Below are 23145 nucleotides of genomic sequence, written 5' to 3'. Positions count from 1 at the left end.
GGGAGGCACTTCCCAGGCAGTGGAAGATGTAGTGCCTCTTTCTCTGTCCCAGCTTCCCAGATCCTGGGACACATCTATCAAGTGAAGCTGCTTTGATCAATCCAAATTCCCTTTTTTGGAAGAGATCCAGGGCAGTACTCTACACTTGGCCTCCAGATCGATCAATTCTTGCTCTTTTCCTCTGCCCATGCATTGTCTCACTTTGCCCTTCACCAAGGGACTCTGCAGCAGCTCCTGTAGAAATGTGCTCAACGTGAGAGGAATTTGAAGCAGCTTCTTCAAATTTAGTACAAATCCAGCTCCACACCATGAGCATCCTGGTGGATAGGTATGGACACAACTGCAGCCTGAGTTTTGGAGGCTCCACATCCCTTTCTGACAAGGAAAGCTCTTCCCTGCAGCAAGGGGAGGAGCTCCTGAACTGCACCCCAGCAGGAGCTGACCTGGAATATTCAACATCCAAAGGCTGCACTGGAAAAGCTCCTGGCACAGACTGGATTGTGGCAGAAAATCACAGGTGGCTTCAAGTCTGCATTTGCAAAGCCAAACCAGCACTTGGGAATGCTCCCTGAGCTTCACTTGATTTCCCCTGACTCCTGCTCCTCCTTCCTTGGGTAAAAGTAAAAAAAAAAGAAACCCAGTTTGGTTGATTCTTGCTATTGAAAATCTATTTAAATTAAACATCAACAGCCAGCAGCAGATTGGACAGCCACAGGTGTCTCATGACAGAATTTCTCCACTCCATGCAGCCTTCTCCAGGAGGTGAGGTAATCCATGAATAACACCTAGCATTAATCATCAGCACCATTAAAGAATCAAAAAAAGGCTGCTGGGATTTTATTCCTCGACATTTCCAGTGGTGCATCAAGCACCAGATTCCCAGAGAAGTTCAGGGTTGGAACTGTACAATGAGGACCTTCCTGCTGGCAGGACTGAGGAGCAAAGCCTTGGGAACAACCCACCCAGCCAGGAACAAGAGCAGAACAGCTTTAAAGGGATGGAAAAGTTTATTTGATGTAACCCCACATCTGTGTTTGCATGAGCAGCCAGTGCCCTGATGCCACCAGCATTCCCAAAATCCAGGAGCAGCCACAAACCCTGCAGCCCTCTGGTGTTTTTAGCAGAAGTAACAAGCACGTAAAGCAAAAGAAAGCTGAGCCTGATGCTGAGATTTTTCAGAAGAAAATTGAAAAAAAAAATTCCATGCAAATGGTTCAAAAAGTTTATTGAATATTTAATTTACAAAAATCATATCCCTATGAGGTGTTCTAAAATTGGATAAAATAAACTGCATATAAAACCCAACCCTAGTAATGCAAATACAACACAGATATGAGACCATGGAAAGGAGAAAAAAATAGTAATAATCATGACACACATGTGACATTCATGAAGGATTGTCCCAACCATCCAAGACTGGTTCAACACGATGCCTTCTCCCTTGACACTCTGTACAATTCACCATTTTGTACAGGCCTTCTATATTCCATTGGTCCAAATTTAGATCTGATTAAGAAGTCTTTGCCTTCTCTCTTGGCTGCTACACCAGATTTGACATTTTCCTTTTGATCAGAAGGTGGAAACAGACAGTACAGACACTGAACATGTGCACTACTGGATGCAACTTGCTATCTTTGGTAGGGACCCTAAATCTGCAGTGGTCAGCTTTCTACAGCAACAGGAATTTCAGTTTTGGCAAAAAAAAACCCCAAAAACCAAACCAAGGTTTAATTGTGTTGTTTAGTAGAACAGTACTGGCAGTTTCTCTTCAACATACAAAAAAAAAAAGTCTCTTATCTGGTTTAAAAATGGAGATCATTTACATGGGTTTCAAATCCAATCATTAACATTCCTTGACTTGAAAATGGTTCCACAAAATGTCACTACTGCACACAACAATCCCTTCCTTCCTTCCTTCCTTGTGTGAGCAGGGGTGCACTGCACACAGAACACAACTGCAATCCCACCCCTCCTGCCTCTTCCTCCCATTTAAAGCAATGGGAATATTCCTGCAGATCTGGATGCCAGTTTCCTTCTGAACAAGCAGGAATCTCCTTGGGTGACTTAACACTTGCACAGTAACTTTTCCAAGTTTTCCTGGGAAAAGAGGAGGGTGAAGCAAAAACAAAAGGGTGAAGGAATTTGGGACAATCAGTGCTAAAGAGTTTGCAGCCCTCCTCTGGGATAATATGAGCAGGAGGAGCAGGACCAAGAAAAAATAATTAAAAAAAAGAAAAAAATTTAATTTAAGAGCCAAAGAATCTCCACTTTAAAGGAGAAGGAAAAAGTACCAGACTGTTTCCTTCATAACATTAATATTCCATAAATATTGGGCAGTATTTGATTAACTGCAACTGTAAAACACTTTCTTCATTTTTTTCAAGCACTATCTGGAAAAGAAAAAAGGAAAGAAAAAAGAAAAAGAAAAAAATGAAAATAAGAAAAACACCAACTCTGCACCTCCCCAGTCCTCTCCACTTGGTGGAAATGCAAACAGCCTGCATAGCCATGACTTTCTCAGCTGCAAACACTTCGTGGAAGACTAACTAGACTTGAGCACTTGACTAAATCTGCTCACTTAGGAGTAAAACATGCAATATTACAGCAGACAGCTACCTGTCCTCCAAAAGGCTTGGCTAATTTGGCAGAGAAGAAACACTTCCAGATGAAAATAAATCCCAAGAGCCTCGGTGAAAGACAGAGCAGTTACAATATATTAGCGATTTCTGTGGCCTAAGTGTTTTTAAAAAGCATCAGCAAAGTATTAAATATAAAAGCCATATGCATATACCCCCTCCATCCTCGGGAAAGCCTCGTGGTCTGTCTGTAGTGTGTGAAGTGGTGTGTGGGTGGGGAATTAAGGCATGAGCAGCAGCAGGAGTGCCTACTGCCTGAGCTCCACGTAGTTGGCGGGGAAGAGGCCGTAGCGGCCCTTGCAGACCCCTCTCCACCAGCCGTCGTCGATCATCTCGATGTTGGTGATGATGTCGTCGGGGTCGAAGGAGATCTCGTCGTCGCCCGCTGCAGGGAGAGCCCAACAGGGTCAGCACCCACCCTGCCAAGGGCTCACAGCAGCCCCAGCACTGGGGTGGAAGAGCTCTTTGGAAATTGCCACCAGTCCCACAAACAGCGCCCGGGAATCTGCAATCTGCACCCAGAAATTTTCAACCTGCGCTCTTGTTAAACACCTCCCAAATCCCTGACTTTTCATTTGCCACCACAAGAGACACAGAAAGGCAAAAGAAAAATCCACGTTTATCTCATGCAGAACAGAGTTTTCAAAGCCAAAGGGTGAAAACAAGAGCTTTGCTCACCAGCTTGGTAATCGTAAAGGGCTATGGCTGTGATCCCGAGTTCATTTTCATACTCATCATAGGTGTTTTCTTCTGAAGAGAGGAGGGGAGAACAATTAAAACATGAAGTACATTATCACTCTCAGTTCTTTTCTGTGGTGCTTCTCCTTCAGTTGCACTGCTACCCCACACAGGAAGCAGGCAATAACCCATGCTCGGTTTCAGCAGTGCTGACATTCCTTCTGCATGGACTTATTCCCTCAATCACACACAACTGAAGCATGAAAGAAGCATTTACAAGAGACACTGAGTAGGGGACTACATAAAACCAATCAGCCCTGTACTGCTTCTGCAAGATGTGACAGGACAGCTGAGCTCAAGATCACTGTGTAAGACAATAATTAATACAAGTGGTGGCATGCTGGGGGGGGTAGAAAGAGGCCTGCTTAAAATTCCCAGGTTTTTGTACCAGAGCAGTTTCATCCTTCACAGCTCATTTAGTAACCAGAAGAGGTGAGAAAAACACAGGAATTCAAAAGAATCTTACTCTTGCAGTTTCATAGATCCCTACTTCACTCCCTCACAGGAACAGAACTCAACACTTCAATATCAAACTCCAAGAATTGTTGATTGGATTTTTTTCCTGGTGCAGCACATTTAATCTCCAGCTCAGTGCTTTCTTCTCATGTTGAGCTACATTTCACAGGGTGGGAATGGTTACCCCTGAATTTCTTTTTGAACTGAGACCCTGGAGAGCACTGTAATTACTCCAACATCATCTCACAGAAGTTAACTAACTTCAACACCTTGCTGCAGCCATTTATTAATTTCCTAATTAAAGTTTGCTGGTGGGGAATGTGGAAAGTCTCAGTGGACTGAGAGTTCAGCAAAGCAGGACAGCGTGCTATCAGCACAGCTGCTCATTAAGCTCTTGCACAAGGAAATAATCCCTATCCAAAGGGTTTGCTGTGAGAGACAAACCTGCTTGGTAGTGGTCTGCTGCTCCTGCCACCTCATAGACAGTCTCTGGCTCGTACTCTGCCTCCCTCTGGCTCACTGCCTCCTGGTACTCCGGCTGTGCCGCTTTGTAGCCAGCCTCTGGCTCCTGGGCAGCAGGGTAGGAGGGGCTGGAGCTCTTGTAGGCTGACCCTGCCTCGTAGGAAACTGCATCCTGCAGGGAGACAGGGGAGCTCTGTCAGGGCTTTGTGAGGAGATCACAGGATCAGGATCCTTTTGAGCAGGATCAAAGCCCAGGGCCAAAGGAATCCCAGCAAACCTCGTAGACCGGGCTGGAGGGCGCCTTCTGCTCCGCCACCGGCACGACAGGAGAGGGTGGTGGGGTCTGCTTCTTGGCTTTAGCTTGCTCCTAAATCCAGGAGAAAGGAAAACTTCAGTGCAGCTCAGTCACTGATGAGGGGACCAAGAAATTACCCTCCAGAACAAAGGACAGGCAATATATCCTGCAATGAACTGCTGTGGTCACAGGACTGGGCTGAGCAGAGCACCAGAAATGCAGCACAGCAGAAGGAAAAAAAGGGAAAAAACAAAACCCCCATGGCACATATGCATGCCTCTGTTCAAAAACAGCCCCAGAGCTGTCTGGCCCATCTCCAGAGGAACTGCAGGTGCTCAGTGTATTCATTCTGCTCATCAGTTGGCTGGGCCTCATGTCCCATTTCAGGCTGAGTTTAAAGAACCTGAAGGCCACACATGCTCTGGGGGCACAACTGATGAACTGCCTTTGGTGAGAAATGGTTGTGAAGCTCTGGCAGGTCTGCAAAACATCCTGTCAAGGCAAAGGACTGAACAGCTCAGACAAAAGTGTCCCCTATACAATGACAGTCAGGATTCCAATGTTCAGAGGAATTAAGAGATATGGTAGAAATAAAAGCAGTACTGCTTTTGTGTTCTGAGACACAAAGAACAGAACCACATCTGTTCTGGCACTCAAGTGCTTCATGCTTCTCTCAATTGCCATCCCACCAGTGAATCACACGGCAATTCCACAATTATTGGAAAGCCACTCATTAGGGAGGCAGGACATGGAAGTGAAAGAAATCCTGTGTTGCTAACATGACCCAAAAACAAGGTTACTATTTCAACAGGTAACTTTCATTTTGCCTCTCTTTACCAGAGGTGAAAAGTAAACCATGAATCTAGGGCCAAACTGTCCTCCTCACTGAAAAAAAGGAGAGAGGATGAGTGCAATGGGAATCTGTGCACTCCAGTAGTTTAGGCCCATCAAGCTGTAACACCCCAGGGGATTCTCAGGAGATGGTAGTACAGAGATGTAGTGGTAGGACTCTGCTGCAAAAAATTCTTCCTTTCCTTTGCTTGTCACAGCTCAGAAACAAACACATCCAACAAGGAAAGCAAAGTGTGTCTTGAGAGCAGAGCCAGCTTTGAAGACAATTCAAAGCTCAGTGCTGTGCTTTCTGGGAAAAGTCTCTCCTGATGCAAACCCTCCCTCACTTTTAAATCCTAGAGATGAAAAGATAAAAAAGGCACCAGCAAAGTGAGTATTAGAAGTCAAACCTAAGTTTGGGGACAAATTAAGCAGCATCAATCCATTATTGATGGCAAATGTGGCAACAGTTTGACTAATTTGTCCTAGGAAATGGGTCTGCAATCCAGATTATAGTTTAGGATAGACACAAAGTAATTGCCTTAAAACATTTAAATTGCATGGTTCCCCTCAGGCTGGGTTTTGTTCCACAGTGAAATGCTCCATGTGAAAGAGCATCCTGCCTTTTTTTTGCAAGGCAGCAGAGCACAGTGAAATCATGAGGCAGCACTGACTCAACCCAGGCATCAAAGAAGAGCTCCCTGAGCACTCTTTGCCTGTGTGACATTTGTGAAAAGCAAACCAGAACAAGGATTACCAGTAACCAGGGCTCTGGAAGGAATGCAGTCCATATGTACATTGCCATTGTGGGAGGCTGTATGCCCACATATCCTCTGGAAGTGAAGAAGTTCACTGACAGAAATAAAGTCCACACCAGTCAGAGTCCATCCCTGCCCTTGGCACTCACGGTGGATGGTGTGGATCAATCTCTGCCCTTCTCCTCCTGCTCAGCTTGGGAGCAAGGGGCAGTGCCATTTCAGTTCCCCTCAACCTCATCCCCCTCTCTCTGTGTCTGCAGCATCTCACAATTAACCATGGAGATGTTCAGGCTGTAAGAACATTAATCATCTGGTTACGGGGAAATCTAAATACCAGCTTTGGGGGAAAGAAAACTTCAAATGTGTCCAGGCAACAGAATCTTTGATGAAGTACAAGAAAAATCCAGCAAAATGGTTTGGATTTAACCCACACTCACAGCAAAAATACCAGCAGAGAAATAACATAATTACTGAGATAACAAAGTAATTAAACAAAAAAAAAGACAAAGCAATTACGGTCCCTTCCGATCCAAACCATTCCATGACCTCTTCCTCTCCCAGCTTTTCTCCAGCATGGTAAAGAAACCCCAGGAGTGTTTGGGGAAGGTACTAAAAGTCCACGTGGAGGAAAGGCAGCATTAGAATGATGCACAGAGGATGAGCTTCCATTCAGCTTGTGACACATTTCTGCAGTGAACATATGCTCACACTGCACATCGTGGTGCCATAAGGCAAAATAGGTGAAAAGCTGAGAGAAAAAGGGGAAACAAGGAAAAATAAAAAATAAAAAATAAAGCAATCTCTTTAGAGGAAGAGAGCCTACCAGGCAGTCTTTTGTACTCTTAAAACAAATTAATTACATCAAGCCTTAGTCTCCTGTAACACAAACTAATACAAACAGATATGCAAATTCCATAAAGCAGATAAGATACTGTTTCTGACTAAACATGTCCTGGAATTATCTGCTTATGAATAATACAAAAATCATGAAGCTTTTACCCATACCAATGCAAAGTCTATTTTTTTAATTCCCTAACTAAGATTCAATTGACATTTGGAAGATTATCTTCTCCTGATCTCCTGGCTGTGTGTTATACCACCTCCATCTCCCAAAGGTACAGCATCACCCGCTCTCACCATGGGGTGAAACTTCTTGAACATGCAGGGCATTTTGGGGACCACAGAGCTCTCCCCCCATGAGCTCCTCCGTGCCCAAAGGAAATGTGGGACTGCCAGAGGGCAGAAGGACAGGAGGAAAAGGCCAGGCTGGAGCCAAACACAGCTGAAAGCACAGGCACAAACACACACGTTGAGCTTTAAAGGCCAGCTGGAAAGAAGGAGCCTTTTCTCAAAGATTCCCTTTTCTCCCAGCACTGCACTGAAAGCAGGCTGCTCCAGTGGGATTTGAATCTTACTGACCTCCAGTTTCCTCCGAGCCTCCTCCTGCTCCTGCTTCTCCCTGGCCATTCTTTGGGCTCTCTCAGCCTCTGCCTTCCTTCGGTCTTCCTGCTCCTTCTCCTTGGCCAGGTTCTCAAAGTTAGCTCGGATGCTGCTTGTTTTATTGGCAACTGTAACATGGAAAAGAACAAGTCAAATCGTGTTTCTATAAAAAGTAGCCTGGAATGAGTTTTTGCTACAAATTTCTGCTTTTCTGCCCTCTGAGTTTATAGTTCAGTCAGGAAAGTCCTCCTATCCCTCTTTCTTCCTCTCCCTTCCCAGCTCCAACCTCTTGCACATCTTATTTCTCTTCCAAAAATCCTCTGTAATGCTTCTCCCTCCTCTCCTTCATGGTACAGGTCCCACCACTATCCTACACAATTTATTCTTCCTTATTCCTTCCTTATTCTCATACTTTTTACTCTCCCTTAACTATGATGAGCCTCAAGAGAAGGCTCTTCCTTCTAAAGGAAGGAGGGAGAATATCTGAGGTGCTAATACAGCAAGTTCTCTCTAGATGACCCTTACTCAGCACTACTACATCAATAATCCAGGATTTTGGACATAATCACCTCCAAAGAAAGGATTTGGGGCCAATGCCTTACCAGCTTCTACTGGCTTGGTCTTCTGATAAGTTGATGATGGTTTCTCAATATCTTCAAAAGTTGCTGCATTCTATCAGTGAGGACAAAAAGGATACATGTAAAAACCCCCACAAATTCATGAAGACATTCACACAGCCTCAACCTGAGATATTTTACTGTGATACTGTCCCTAACCTAAGGCTTTTAGCAGAACATCAAAACTTTACAAACAGAATAATCCTTTCTGCAAGTCAAGCTAGAAAGAATTAATCTTAAGGGGCAGTTCTGAACACATCAAAATCCTATTAATTAAAAATAAAGAAGTTTATGAGTGACTCATCAGAACTAAAAACAAGGCAATAAAAATACATTGTGTAGCTGCTGCTGTTCTAATCCACATAAGCTGACATCAGCTCTGTGTGTATAAATTTACTTTTTAAAGGCTTAGAAAAGCACAAAACTCTGCCCTTAGACTGGAGAAGTGTCCAGAAATAGAGAGCTGAGCAATGCAGATCTAACCAGGCTGCTCTGCCTGGTCAGAAGTCACGGCTCTTTGAAGCAACTTACCTTGTCCATCCGATCTTTCTGGACACCATACTTGCCTCCAAATCCTTTGGAATAATCTAAAAGCAGGAGAAAAAAGGTCAGAGCAGGGAGTTGGGTGTCCCTCCCCCCTTGCTGCCAAATGCAAACAGCCACCTCAGGTGCACAGAGCCATCTCAGCCTCATGCAGAGCCACAGTGACAGCCACCAGAGAAAATGCAACTTGGCCATGATGCAGAGAGGACACAGAAGCCCAGGACCCTCAGGAACAGCAGCAAAAGACAGACTGTGGGCCACATGCATTCCCTGAGTGAACACAGAGCTGAGGACTGGAGAGGTATCAAGCAAGGAGTAAGGGAGGAGCCCTCCTGATGCATCACTTCTGTAACACAGCCTTTGACAGCACCAATTCTGAGCCCTCTGCAGGAATCAGGGAGCCTGAGCCATTTTGCTTTGCTCAAAGAGTCTTCAGTGACCACAGAGGTGTTTTGGTTTTGGCTTTTTTTCCCTCTTTGTAAATGGCTTTTTTTCCCTCTTTGTAAATGTAAAAATTTTCTCATTTCAGTAGTTTTGGTTGAGATACTCAGCTGGTGAACATTAAAGCCATTGGTGGTAACTCCTGCTCTACACATGGAAAGGGTAAATTCCATAGGCCAGCTTTAGCTGCCTAAGCAACTCACCAGCAGAGAAACGGGGTGGCTGTGCTATCCCACACCAGCCCTGAGCTGCACACTCTTCCTCCCAGCTGCTGCTGCCCTCAGCACTTGTCACACTCCCAAAGTCACTCCCAGTGACATTGATAAAAAATAAAAAAAAAAAAACAAACCCAGACAGGAGGGGGTTTCTGCTCTCATGGGAACATCTGAGGAGCACCAGAGCAGCACAACAGCAGAAGCAAGAGTGTGCAACTGGAAAAAGACCTCTTTGTGGTGTGTGAGCTGTAGGAATGTGCCCTTACACTGCCCATGTTTCCTATCCATCCCTGGAATCCATCCCTTCTCCTCTCAGCCCCAAACCATTGGCTCTCCCTGCCAGCCATTGCAGTGCTTGCACTTGGGCTCTGAAAGTCTGAATATGTGTCACTATAGCACAGGAAAATGCCAGCTGTCAATGAACAACCTCATTTTCTTCAGCTTTGTAGGTATTTTCAGCCAGAATAAATACTACACTTACATTTTCCTGCTCCAGACTCCTCACTTTAAGATAATGGAAAACCAGGAATTCGTGGGTTGTACCCCAACTATTTCACAATGAACAAACAGAGCATTATAACAGCATTTGCTCACCCAAGAACCACAAACATTCCCTACTTCTTTCAAAGACTACAATAATTTTTAAATGGTCTTGCTACAGCCCATTTCTTATTAATGGTTACGTGCATGGTTGTTATCTGAGTATTTTTCCCACGAATTTACCCAGGCAAAACTTTATATTCAGTCTATAAATCTGATTTCATTAACATCATACTAACAACAATGTCATTATTCTCCTGCATGTACAGCTATAACTAATTCAGGACTTTGCAGAGCTGCTGACTAAACACTGGGTGTTTCCTGAACACAGGCTTGCTTGAGGTAAGATTTTAAGGGCAGAATAAAGAAAACAGCTGGATCATGGAAGAATAGAAGCGCAATAAAGTGTCTGCACATTCCTGGCATTGATCTACTCAGAGAACTATTTCAGACTGTGTGAGAAGTGGCTGCACTGGTAAGAAAGTAACAAGTGAAAACGGTGCCTTGTTGAGATTCATGCTTGGCTAGTTTCTCCTTGTAATCAAACCCCACAGCAGATGGGTCCTGCCTTTCTGTCTGTACACCAAATTTCCCTCCGAAACCACTCTTATAGTCTGAAAAAGCCACATGGGATACATTAAAACCAAGGCAGGGAAAGAAAGTTCAGTCAGAGACACTCAAAATATTTTTGCAATATTTTCAATTATCAGCAGTTTTGGATGGTGCAAAGAAATACGTCAAGACACTTCTGCAAAAGTGAATTGAAAAAAATCTCAACTTGAGATGATTTATCAGATATAAGAACACCATTCTGAAGTCACAGAAAAAAAGCATTTCTCAACATTTTCCATCCATACTGCATAATGCACTTGCATTTGATCAAAGGTATGAACACAGGTACACAGGTAATTTGTTCATCCAAACAAAACAACAAAAGATACAAGAGAATAAACAAAATAAACGCCAAAACAGTACAAGAGAATCAAATGAGCTTCCTTCATCAGCATGGTTAACATTTGTACAGAGAGCTGACTTTTAGAGAGGTGTGAAGATGGGCCCCACAGAGACCACCCTCCAGATACTCTTTAAAGGAAAGAGGAATGTTCCTGCTGCCACACAGCTTGAGGGAGAAAAGGTTTCAGCTAAGAGCTGATCACTCCCTACTGCTGCCTAGGGAGCAGCCATTTACATCTACATATATTCATTTATATAAATATATATGTGTACTATAAAATGAGGGATGGCACAGAAAAAAAGTTATTCAGGTAATCCTCTCACAACAAGTCTGCTGGAGCACCCAACAGAACAATATTAATTTCATTACTTAAAAAATATTAATTTCTTAAATCAAGAGCAGTGACAGGCAGAGGGCTGAGGAGCAATAGCTGCATTTCACAGGAAGTTGTATTTTTACTGGGAATCAAGTATTTCACAGGAATAGATATCCCACAGGCCACAAAAAAGATCAGCATTAAATTTTAGACTCTTCCTGCATGGAAACAGGAATATACACAACGGAATTCAGAAGGGAAAATTTATTTGTGGAAAAGTACAAAGGAATTCCTAACCCGTGGTTTGCACGGCTCAACTGAAAGAGAAAAATAATCCAGCATACTTGCAGGCCCATAAAGGGAAAATTTAGTCCTGAGCCTGGACTTTGAGGGGCTGGGTGTGTCAGCTGTGCCAAGGCTGCTCTGCAGCCACCCAACAACAGCAAACCCTGACACAGGAAAGGAGCCCCATGTCAGCTCCTGTGAGGCTGTGCCCAAAGACACCAGGGCAGGGCTCACACAGGCAACAACAGGAGGTCAGAATGAGGGCAGGCAGAAAGAGCAGCAAGGGGCTGAGAGCTGAGGTACCTTTCTGGGACTCGTGCAGCTGCACCTTCTCCTGGTGGTCCCAGCCAAGGGCACACTTGTCTTGTCTGTCTGTCTGCACGCCAAACTTGCCTCCGAAGCCCTTTACATAATCTGTGAAGTTTTCAGAAAACATTATTGCAATTCTTAGCTGCAAACCACATTTAATAAAAAAAAAAAAAAAAAACAAACAGGAATATGTTAGGGGATAAGCTGCTCTGTTAATAATACATTCACTTTTTAAAGGGGATCCAAAATCTGCACACATACGGGGTAAACACACATTTACCACAAAAAAAATCCCCAAACAAACTAAAAACTCCCACCCAAAAAAACCCCCAAAGTATTTTTCCCAGGTTTAAAAGGATCTGAGCTACTATTTTTAAAGAAGATGATAAAAACCTTTCTGTGATTCATGTTTTTCCGTTTTGCCTTGATATTCAAAGCCAACAGCACTTTTATCCACTTTGTCCTTGTCAACACCGTATTTACCTCCAAAGCCCTTGGAATAATCTAGAGATAAGAGGGAAGAGTTTTGTTTGTAAGTGTTCAGCAACAACATCATCACCTTGAGAAACTGTGATAATCAGGGCTGCTAGCATTGCACTGTGTTCTAAAAGAAGCACTGACATCCACAGCTAAACTTGATTTCAGACACTGAAGTCAGAAATCCGTCAGAACACATTCTCCAGGATGGAAAATAAAACAGCATTTTGCTGGGCAATGCCAGCAGTTCAGCTGCCTGACTCCTTGGTAAAATTCTGAAGACACTTATGGCCAAGTGAACTTCAAAACCCACGTCAGCAACAGCCTGGATGCTTTTAAACACCCTCTGCTCCTTGCCAGCATTTCTAGAGTTCAAACATTTCTTTGGGACAAACACAAAACAGATGGCAAAAATGTCACCATTTTTCAATAAAATGGTCGATTTTTGATTAGATATGCCTGGAAACTTGAGCAGCAACATAATATTAACTCTAAACACTGTTGAGCATTTTAATCCACAAACAGCTGATTCTTTTAGAAGCACTTCTCTCTGTGGTTAAGCTGCTCACAGTCTGACTACTTTGACTTACAGCTTTTCAAAAGGAGCTGTAAAAAACCTCCAGACAAACCTGTGTGCCCTGGACCATCCCTTAAAACCAGGCAGAATTTTTTGTCCTATTTTTTCCCCGGAAGTTGAGGTTTTCAGCAACATAAATTTTACCCAGCATTACCTTTCAGCAGGTTAGGAGTGCAAGAGGTGTAAAACATGAGTATTTTACAACATGGGCTATGGGCAGTGCCTAGAGCACTAGGGAAGGAGCCTGCTAACACGTGTTATTATTCACTATTCACCCTTCTGGGAGTCGTGTTTCTCAGTTTTCCCCTGGTAATCAAACCCCACTGCACTCTTGTCCACTCTGTCAGCCTGTACTCCGTATTTTCCACCAAAACCACTTGAGTAGTCTGCATTGAGAGTAAAGCACAATAAAAACAGCATGAAAGCAACTTGTCATGGATACAGCATAGCCTAGCAATTGAGGGGAAAAACAAGTTATTTCAGAACTCAAGTATTATGAGGACTTTAGCACATAAAATTCAGTTTAATTTTAAACACAAGATAAGCAACAGTCCTACAGCTTATGACAGTTCCCTTTAAAATTTTCCCCTATTTCCAACAGGGTGCAATACAGCACAGAGCAACTCCCTGACATATCCCTGAACCTCACTTCAGAAAGAAAAATTAGACTCCTGACGACCCACTATTTCCTTGTCTTAAAACCTCATCAACTCATGAAACTGCTGGAAATTCATTTTTTCCTCCTCTGTTCCACCAAACCCACCATTTGATTCATTGGGAAAGTCATGCAGAGGTCTCACTAAAGGAGGTACTTCCCCCACAGTGAAAGAACCTACTCTATTTTTTATAGAAGCTGTGCCCACCGAGGTGACCACCTCCCCACTTTACCTTTTTGGGAGGGATGCTTCTCAGTTTTGCCCTGATATTCAAACCCAACAGCTGACTGGAAGAGAAACAAAATGACAACTGTGACAGCGTTAGGCATTAGGAGAAAAACTGCACCCACTCCAGTGGACACAGAGCAGGGCAAGTTCCTGTGTCTCTCCATACTGCTCTGACCTTCTGGATTGGGAGCATAAATACCTCTTTAACTTATGGGCCATATTCATTTCCATGGCAATTTAGTGCATGTGTTCATGGCCAGGGTTTTGCTCTCCCTTGCCAAGGCAAATTGTACCAGCAGCACACTCCAGCCTGGCCTTGCCAGGTCCAGCAATTCAGTTTGACAGAAATCCAGCATTTCCATGCAGGGATTGTTACACAGTCTTGGAACAAGATATCCTGGCCAGTAGCTCATGCTGTGATACAGGACAAACCATCCCCAAACATTCTACAGTGTTCACACTGACCTTGTCAAAGAACACAAAAAAGTATATTTTAACATCTCTTTTCAGCTTTCTTTTCAACGCATCTCAACTTCCCATGAGAGCTTTTTTCTACTCTGCTTTAAACAGTAATTTCTCTCCCTAACAGTCAGTGTTAGCTTCTGCTAAACTTCAAAAAGAGCAGCCCACACCAGCATCCTAAGGCACTGGAATTCTGCAGTTTTATGTACGAAAGGAAAAAAATCAACCACTGTGGGTGGCTGCAGGAGGAGATGAAATCACTCACCTGGTCAACTCTGTCGGTTTGTACTCCAAACTTGCCACCAAACCCTTTCACTGAATCCACTTGGGAGCAATGCTTAGAGAGTTTGGATTGGTATTCATGTCCAACAGCTGACTGGAAGAAATTGGTGAAGTTCAGAGAGAGCAGTTCTACACAGTCCTGTGTGTCAGACAAAACACTGCACCAAGCATCTGGAGGGTGAGTTTTGTTACCAACATGCATCACTGCCACTCCTCCTGCTGAAACCAACTTCCCTGGAAATTCCTACTCACTTGGGAAGTCTCCACAAGGATGCTGCCATGCTACCAATCCAGCCTAGGCAAGGGAAGTGACTGCATTTTATGGGAACTATTTTATGCCCTGCATTTGCACTTCAAAAGCACAGGAATGAAAACAAGACAGGTACAGAGGGAGCCTTGATGGTGTTCATGCAGAATTTGAAGTGAGTTTCAGGTGAAACACACAGCCTTGTGTTTATTTAGGGATCTGTTTTAGCTGACAGGGGACTGCAACAAATACAACAATATTTTTGTACAACGATACAGATACAACCAAAGCCAGCTGCCATTGGTTTAGGGAGGCACCCAAGTTTCCTGCATAAATCATAATTAGGCATCTTCCTCACATGCAAAATGGTGTTGAACATGAGGAGATGCATCCACACCTGTGCCAAAGGCATCCAGCCCTGCATCCTGACCCTGGAAGTTGAGCTGAACAGAGGCTGAGCTCCATCCACCCCACTGGCAGGACACAGGGATATGTAATTTCACACCTGGAAGCGCCTCCACACAGCCCTTGCTAGTGTTACACTGACCTAGTGCTAGGGAGCCCTTCCAGCTCCTGGAATTGATGCTGGAGCCTCACACCTCGAGTAAAAATGTTTTTTCCTTGCCCAGTGCCAACACTGGGAACTGGCCAGAGCAACCTGCAACTCACCAGTAACCCAACACTGCATAATCTGTGCCAGGCAGCTGGACTAAGGTGAAGTAATTTGAGGACACAAGGTGTCTGCACACCTTGGATTTTACAGTGTTTGCTCTTTTTCTTCCACACAGGGGCTGGAGGGAACATTCCCAGCAGGAATGTTTGGGAAGCAAAGCATTACTGGATGAAGTCATTGCCAGGTAACAGACCAAGGAGAACAAGGATGGCAATAACAGGACAATACTTTAGCCCAAAACCATTAAAAAATTTTCCTTCTTTTCCTGACTGAAACAACCACACTGCTGTCCATTTTGCAGGTGTTCTGTGGCACAGTATCTGTGGAATGTGTCAGAAAAGGCTCCCACCTCCCTTTCTTCTTCCCATTACATTTATGAAAAACATGAAGCTCTGAAAATTTTAGTTTTTACCTGATCTCCCTTTTGTTACACCAACTGAGGTATAAGTGTGGTGTTTTCTTGGTGGTACCAGGACTTTCTGCATTTCACCAAATACCAAGCATTCCAACAAAACCCCCCTTAGAAATTTTTTTTTTTTTTTCGGTAATCTGTATTTCAGAATCAAACACCCTCATAATTTTTCTGTACATTTTACACCAGCTCAGGAGGTATGGCACACAGAGTGATGGAAATGTTCATTTTAACTCAGAACCAAGGTTTTGCCCTAATGCAGCAAAACCCTGCAGCATGACAATGCTACAGCAACCCTGATTTAATGGCCAAGCTTTAAAGCCAAGCTTTAGGAGCAGCACACCTGCACAGATACCTGCAAAGGAGACATCTCAGCCACAAGGCTTCAGAACTACAGTTACAAGGGAGAAAGATTCATTACAAACAGAAATTGTGAACACCTCCTGCCACCAGCATCACTCACATGGGCATGACCAGCATGTTTATCCCCACGATTAATTCTGGCCTATGGGAAGCACTGCTGACTTTTGTTCCTTTTTTATTCCCCCACAGACACAGGTGAGGGATAAACTGCTGACACTAGAGAGCAGCAGCAGAACAGGCCTGGTGGTTGAATCTGCTCAGCAATTCCTTTTCTCAGATTCAAAGGTTGGCCCACTGAGAACTAGCCAGCAATTAACTCTGGAATATAAGAATCCAGCAAAAATTTAAGGCTGTCAAGTTACCAAGAATACAGAAAACAAAGTAAGAAAACGTTCTTATTTAGAAATGCTTTGATTCTTATTCTAGCAGAGCTCATGAAAGAAAGCAGCCAGAAGTTGATATGCCTATTTATCACTATACTAAGAGCTATAATTTAACACTGTAATATAAGCAGCCATCAACTCCTTATATAAAAAACTACCATCTGATTGAAGAACAATATTTTAAATACTTGCATTATTTGTCATTGTTCACAGTTTGCTCACAAGAGCTGCACTCTGATTTTAATGCAGCAGCACATCCTTTCTTAATTTTTTTGGCAGTCTCTATCTATATGCATACAAGAGCTGGCCCAGCATCCAAATAAAAAGATCATACTGGATTTATTAATGCACCAAGCCCTTTGTTCATTTACAAACATAAATTTAAAAACTTGAATCCTGACTCCAGGGCAATCATCTCCAGACCTGGCATCAATCAAAACCACGTGGGGCCATTGCACACCCCAGAGCAAAGCTGGGACAAGCTCAGCTCACACAGAGAATGGTGCTGGCCAGGCTTCTCCTTTCCCTGATCCCTTCATCCCAAGGAAGCCCCATCCACACTTACTTTATCCATGCGATCCTGCTCCACGCCAAACTTCCCCCCGTAGCCATGGGAAGCTTTTGGCCCTGTTTGCAGCTCCCTCTCTTTGAGGTTCTGGTGCTCTTGGAATACATTCTCCCTCAGCTGATGAATACTTTAAAAGACAACAAAGCAGCAACTTTTACTAAGGAGGTTTCAGCAAGCAACTTCAAAAAGATGCAAAATATAAAGCTGACAAAACTGTCATCTTAATGAGAAGTTGAGTCACTTGTATTTTTCAAGCCCTTACCATTTTTTCACTGTATGAAATATTTCCTCATATTCTGAGACATTGGATTTGTCCCACTGCAAAATGTTGTTTAAAAAGAGAAAAGAAACTGCTGGTTTTAAGAAGAATGTGGAAGGGAATTTTGCTATTTTAGCAATCCTTTACCTAGAATTGATTTGTGCCTGAAACATAATTTTTTTTCCTCGTGTCCTAATTTAAATTCTTCCCAACACTTTCTATCTGGATGGCAACTTTTCAGAACAGGGATCATCTCTTATGTGGTATCAGGGCTAATTCTAACACAGCATTCTGGACAGCACTGTACTGCAAAATAAAGATGTAAGGAAACTTGCACCTCCTCTTCCCAAGCTGATCCCTTAAAATTTGCAGAATTGAACTGAGGGCAGTGCAGGCTATGAAAAGAAGAGTAACCCAAGGTGTAGTCTGTACTTTAAGCACTTCCCACCTGAGTTTTAAGCTTCCTCAGGTGTAATTCAGCCAGCAGGAATTCCCACTGCCCTCGGAATAGAGCAGATCAACACTGATCCCTGAAGTAACCAGAGTTCAGTCTCCTCTGTTTGCAACATCACACATTTCCTAAAATTGCTTTAAAGTTCTGTCCTAGACACTTTCTGTAATACAGGATTCAGGAGAGGCATCATTTCTGTTTCACAAGTGCCTCTGTAATGCACTTACTTGCTTTTCCATCAGAGAGCTCAGTTTGTTACTTTGCCAGGGTTTTTATGAGTTTGGTTGTAGCAGTTTTCTAAACACAGAGTAAAAATTAAGGGACCAAACGTTTCCTTAAAGTATCAAACCCTCTGCTTCTCCCCTGGCACTACTTGCTCTTGCACCAAAACAGCACAAAAAAACCCTTTTCAGATACAGAGGCAGGAAAAATCACATTTCTAGTGACAAAGAAAGATTTAAAGGTCCCTGCACCCTATTTCTCCTCTTAATTTCAACTCTGAAGATAGACAGATTTGAAAGACCAGCCATCTGGCAAATAATCAATCTTCTACAGGGACTCTTGTTTTAATTATGAAGACACAAGTAACTGAGATCACAAGTTGATTAGAAGATGGCCAGGGACTGTGCCTATTAATACATTTCACAAGAGAGCTGCTTTACTTGATGTGCTCCTGGTGGCCGGACCCATTCACGGTTTTAGCTCCCCAGCGCTGCTCCTTCTCACTCACATCGTTCTGTGAAGGACACACATCAAAAGAGAGTTAAAACCCCAAAGGAATCACTAGTCACAAACATTTCAGAGCTCACAGCAAAAGCTTCCAGCAGTCACTGAGAGCACAAGTGCTGGAAAAGCAGTTTCACTTCCCCTCCACTCCAGGGACATGCTCCTGGCAGTTTATTTGGCCAAGACACGTCCCCCACCCCAGAGCTCCTCTGGAACTGTCCCAGAACAAGTTCCTGGTGGATCAGTAAACCCCAAAGCCATACCACAAAGTCTGGATCTGTCTCCCAGTCATCAGCTCCATCATCCTGGCTGACAGACACGGTGTGGCCTGCAGTAGCCTTCCACATCTGCAACACCAGCAGGAGAAGCAGGGTCATGCTCCACTCACCTGCCAGCTCATTTGATTCCTGCAGGAGCTGACAGAGGAGATGCAATCCAAAATTCCCAATAAAGTATGTTATTTAACCACATCACCAAAAGCTGTGCTTGCAGTGAAAACAGGTTTGACTACTGGAGCTCAGGCTGTCTTCTCAAGCTGCCTTACAAACCTGTTTAACTCTCCCATTTGCACTGCAAAAAGATTAGCAGCAATTGCTGTTTCAAGGGAACAAAGTCACCTTTCTTTGCTCAAATTAATGCGTGCCTTTTGTGCAGTCACTGCACTCAAAGACTTCTGCTCACACAGGTTTCCAAGCCAACATGCACTTCCAAAGACTGCTGCTAATTCTGGATCCTGTGCATACAATTAAGGTGTAGGAATAGGTGATTTTTTTCTTCCCCCAGGCATTAAAAACGATGAGCACAACATTGTTCTTCACCTGCATTACACCTGCACAGCCTCCTCTGCCATGCAGGGAGTTCTAGCACGGTGACAGAAACCCCAACAACTCCAAGAATTTGCACCCAACTCCAACAACAACAGAGAACAGGGGCTCTGTGCTCCTCGGGTAATCCCCAGTGAGAGACGGTGCTCACAAACCCAGCACCTTGTCTGGCTTTCAGGGGAAACAGAGGGCGGCTGCAGGAAGCAAGACTCATAAAAAAAGCAAACAATGACTTCTAGAAACAACACCCAGTACTTTGAAGAGGTTAATGATTTGGGGCCTCTGAGTTTCTGGAAACTTTATTCCCCTTGGAGTATCAAGTTGGATGCTTTTAATTAACAGTTCAGCTAGTCAGCAGAATTCCTGATCTTCTTGATGCTAGTGGCTGGATTTTACACCCTTTATTCTACATAAATCAAAACAAATACATTCTAGAAAGCAAAACTGAAACATCAAACTACAAGCTGCCTGTTCTCCCAGCTTTTTCAGAATACACTTCAGAGAAACTATTTTATTTTTTCTTTGCTATTCAACTAGAGTTCAGTTTTTTAACATACCAGCATTCTGTCCACTTACCTTTATCCTTCTAATTAAGAACAGATTACAAAGGTAATTATCATAGGCTATTTAATTCACACAAGCATAATTCAGGGGGTGGGATGAAAACTCACTTCCTCTTAAATGCATAACTAATAATCCCTGGGTAAAGTCCACAGCTCATTCTGTCAGGCTTGTTCTGCAGTCTGGCAGAACGAGCTGATGAGCCACTTTTATGGAGCGTTTCAGAAATTTCAGGACTGGTAATGTGAGTGAGAACAGCTGGAAAACTGACAGTCAAACACTAGGGTAGCAAATGCTGGAGTAGTCAGGAAGGAGGGTGTAAAAGCAGAGCAGGTGACATATTAACATTATTAGCATATTTCCCCTCATGTTTTTTCAGGTCTCCCATCTCCAAGCTCCTCTGGCAGTTAAGGAACTAACCTTTATAATAGTACCTCATATACAAAAAACTTCTGAGACTATGAGTTTATAACCCAACACAGGTGGTTTAATGTATTCCTAAATACTCTGTCTAAAGCCTTTTCTCACATGAGTGTGTCAGATTGTCCTACTCTTTCCTACTAAAATCCAAACTCTCACAAAAAAAACCCCAAAAGCCTTGGAAAGCAGAACCCAACCAGCTCAATAATGAAATTCAACATGGGTCCAAGTTCTTTCTAACTTCTCCTAAGGGGGATGTTCTGTATCCATCCTTACTTGCTCCACCATGCTTTGCAAGATGTTTAGGAATGGAATTCAAGTGATGAGAGCTGACTCAGGGGTGCTGTGTATGGTGAATTTCTATATGCTTTGTGCCAAACACAACTTTTTTCCCTCAAGTACTCGTTTCTTATGCTCACTTGATTGATGTATTTCGTTCATTCAGCTGTGCTTGGACATTTCAAAGAACAAAAGCTTCACTTTAGGTTTCACCGCTTCCTCCTCAAGCTCTCACAAACAATAGCGCAGGGAAGAAGGATTTCGCACGCACCCCCGTGCAAAATCCAGCACCCACCACGATTCTCTGCAAACCATGCCCACAAACGCCAACATTTTCCAATGTTCCACAGCTCAGCCCCGCACTCTGTGAATTCCACAAGGAGCAGAGCAGCCCCAGCGGCCGGGGCTCCCAGTCCGCAGGAATAAGCCCGGTTTCCGCCTGCTATTCCAGCACCGATTCCAGGGCAGAAGGAGGAGAAACACGATCTATTCATGACTCACTGGCTCACGTGGTCATGATTCCTGAAGGAAGGAGCAAACGCTACGGTTCGAACACAAACCCAAGCTAAATATATGCCTCGGATGTATGCGCTGCCCGGCGCTGCTATGACTAATCAGCACACACATCATCCTACCCAGCACCTTCAGCGGCAGCCTCGGCACCTCCCCGCTGCCCGGGCCTAGGGACGAGCTCCGGGCAGCAGTGCCGAGAGGAGCCGGGAGCAGCTGAGGGGAGCCGGGAGCAGCTCCCAGGCCGGCCGGGCCCCACGGCCTGAGCCCGGCACTGCGGGCGGAGGCTCTGCCCCGAGCGGCACCGCCGCTGTGGGGAGCCCCCGCCGCTTCTCTCAAGTTCCCAGCTTCGGAGTTTAAATATTTTTTTTAAAGAAGAAAAAAAAAAGGACACGGAGCCGCGACGCCCCCCGGCTCTGCCTTGCGCTGCCCGGCCGTGCCCGCAGCCCCCGGCCCGGCTGCCCTTCGGCCCCGCCGCGCTTACTCTGCCTCTGCCGCCGCCTCCTCCTCCTCGGCGCTGGCGCTCCGCCGGTGCTTCCCGGGCTGGCGGCGGCTGCTGCTGCTGCAATTTCCGCTTCTCCCGAGCTCCCACTTCCTCTTCCCGGCTCCAGGTGGGAGCGGGACGGGCTCCGCTCCGCCCCGCCGGGAGGGGCCGGCTGCGGGAATGCCGCCTCCCCCGCGGCCTGCGAGCCGCCCCAACCATCATAAGTGCTCATTTCTATCATAAATCCTTATTTCTATAATAAATGCTTATTTCTGGAGCTGCTCCGTCCCCCCTTTCTCTCAAAAAATGCAGCATCAGTAGTTTTAAAATGGCCACAGGGGAGTTGCTGGTGCAGTTGTGAACATCCTTCTTGTTTTTTAGCACTCACTTTTGCAGCGTCATGTTTTGGAAGTCGCGTCTACTCCGTCCCCAGGGGTTTTCATCGCTTTTTATCAGTGGGCAAAAGGTTCCCCCGTGGCCGGGATCTGATCCAAATGAAACGGATGCCAAAATGGAAACTACGGGGGTTTAAAACACTGTGGAATGAGGTGATGGTTTGTTCGCGTCTTCTAAAGGAGAGGAAGACCCCAAGGAACGCTGTTTCTACAGATAAACACACAAATTCAAGCTATAATAGAGGGCAAGATGATAAAAAATTAAGGCGAACACAAGAACAACTTAATTCCAAATGTAGCCAGTTCACGTCATAAATAGGTCTGTTACTTTATCCTGTATTACATGCAGTGCAATTTACCCCAAAAACTGAATACAGCATATTTGAAAAGGGCTGAATTTATTCTAAACCCACTGTCTGCTAGAGAACACATGTGCAGAGAAACTCAATCCTTTAGGCATTATTTCTGTCTCTTCTGTGTCTTTTTGGAGTCTTCACCTGTCCCTCCATGTACAGGTAGAAATACCAACCACATTTATATATCACTTTTCACCCATCTGTTCCAACATCTCCTGTAAAACCAAGAGGTACTACCACCTCAGTTAACTACAATTGCCCTTTCCCTCCCAAGTCCCCTACTATTAACAAACAATGAAATTAACAAAATGTTGAATAACTTGTGCACCAAAGCTACAACCCTAACAGTGGAAAGTGAAAAACTTTCCTTTTAAAGGCAAAGTGACTCTTTAGTTTCTTTTAAAAGTACCACCCCCAAACATATGTCAGTTTTTATTTACCTGAAAACTAATTTTGTTGCCCCTCCCTCTCAATCTTTAGCCTACCAAGCTCTAAAAATAAATTCTGCTTGGAACTAATTTACCCGTTCTCCAAATCTTGGCATGATAAATCACTACTGTCCACAAGACAAGACACTGCTACAGCAGTTTAAAAGACAAGAGTTGAAACATCTGTTTTGAGAGTCCCTGTCCTTTTAAATGTGCAAAAATTGCAAGTTTAAAGTTCACTCAGATAATTCTGAAGCATGCAGACAGGACTCATAGTTTAATTTTTA

The 23145-nt window shown here is 44.1% G+C and overlaps 1 protein-coding gene across 4 annotated transcripts; it reads right to left on the bottom strand.

Annotated features, from left to right (window-relative positions):
• Positions 1-1208: 1208 nt before the first annotated feature.
• CTTN (cortactin) lies at positions 1209-21811 on the bottom strand. Of its 4 annotated transcripts, XM_036383662.2 has the most exons (17): positions 21680-21811; positions 18865-18948; positions 18538-18611; positions 17163-17292; positions 14503-14613; positions 13780-13834; positions 13167-13277; positions 12231-12341; positions 11832-11942; positions 10476-10586; positions 8765-8820; positions 8219-8288; positions 7596-7744; positions 4570-4659; positions 4275-4464; positions 3315-3386; positions 1209-3021 (listed from the first exon to the last, which is right to left on the bottom strand). In XM_036383662.2, the coding sequence occupies exons 2-17, from the start codon at positions 18946-18948 to the stop codon at positions 2885-2887; spliced, it is 1662 nt and encodes a 553-aa protein (XP_036239555.1). In that variant the 5' UTR covers positions 21680-21811; the 3' UTR covers positions 1209-2884. The 4 variants fall into 4 exon arrangements, with proteins under 4 accessions (XP_036239555.1, XP_036239556.1, XP_036239557.1 ...); XM_036383663.2 differs by lacking the exon at positions 10476-10586 and having other exon boundaries at positions 21680-21810; XM_036383664.2 differs by lacking the exon at positions 13167-13277 and having other exon boundaries at positions 21680-21810.
• Positions 21812-23145: the final 1334 nt, after the last annotated feature.

This window comes from Molothrus ater, chromosome 6 (genome assembly GCF_012460135.2).
Source record: "Molothrus ater isolate BHLD 08-10-18 breed brown headed cowbird chromosome 6, BPBGC_Mater_1.1, whole genome shotgun sequence".
NCBI classification, from domain to species: Eukaryota; Metazoa; Chordata; class Aves; order Passeriformes; family Icteridae; genus Molothrus; species Molothrus ater.
Note: the sequence above shows the minus strand (reverse complement) of the source record. Positions and strands in the feature narration are given on the sequence as shown.

Coding starts and splice junctions, on each gene's coding strand:
- CTTN (XM_036383662.2), bottom strand. CDS start 18,948: ATGTGGAAGGCTACTGCAGGCCACACCGTGTCTGTCAGCCAGGATGAT. Junction 12,342..13,166: donor GAAACACGACTCCCAGAAGG/GTGAATAGTGAA, acceptor TCTTATCTCTAG/ATTATTCCAAGGGCTTTGGA. Junction 8,289..8,764: donor AGAAAGATCGGATGGACAAG/GTAAGTTGCTTC, acceptor CCTCACTGATAG/AATGCAGCAACTTTTGAAGA.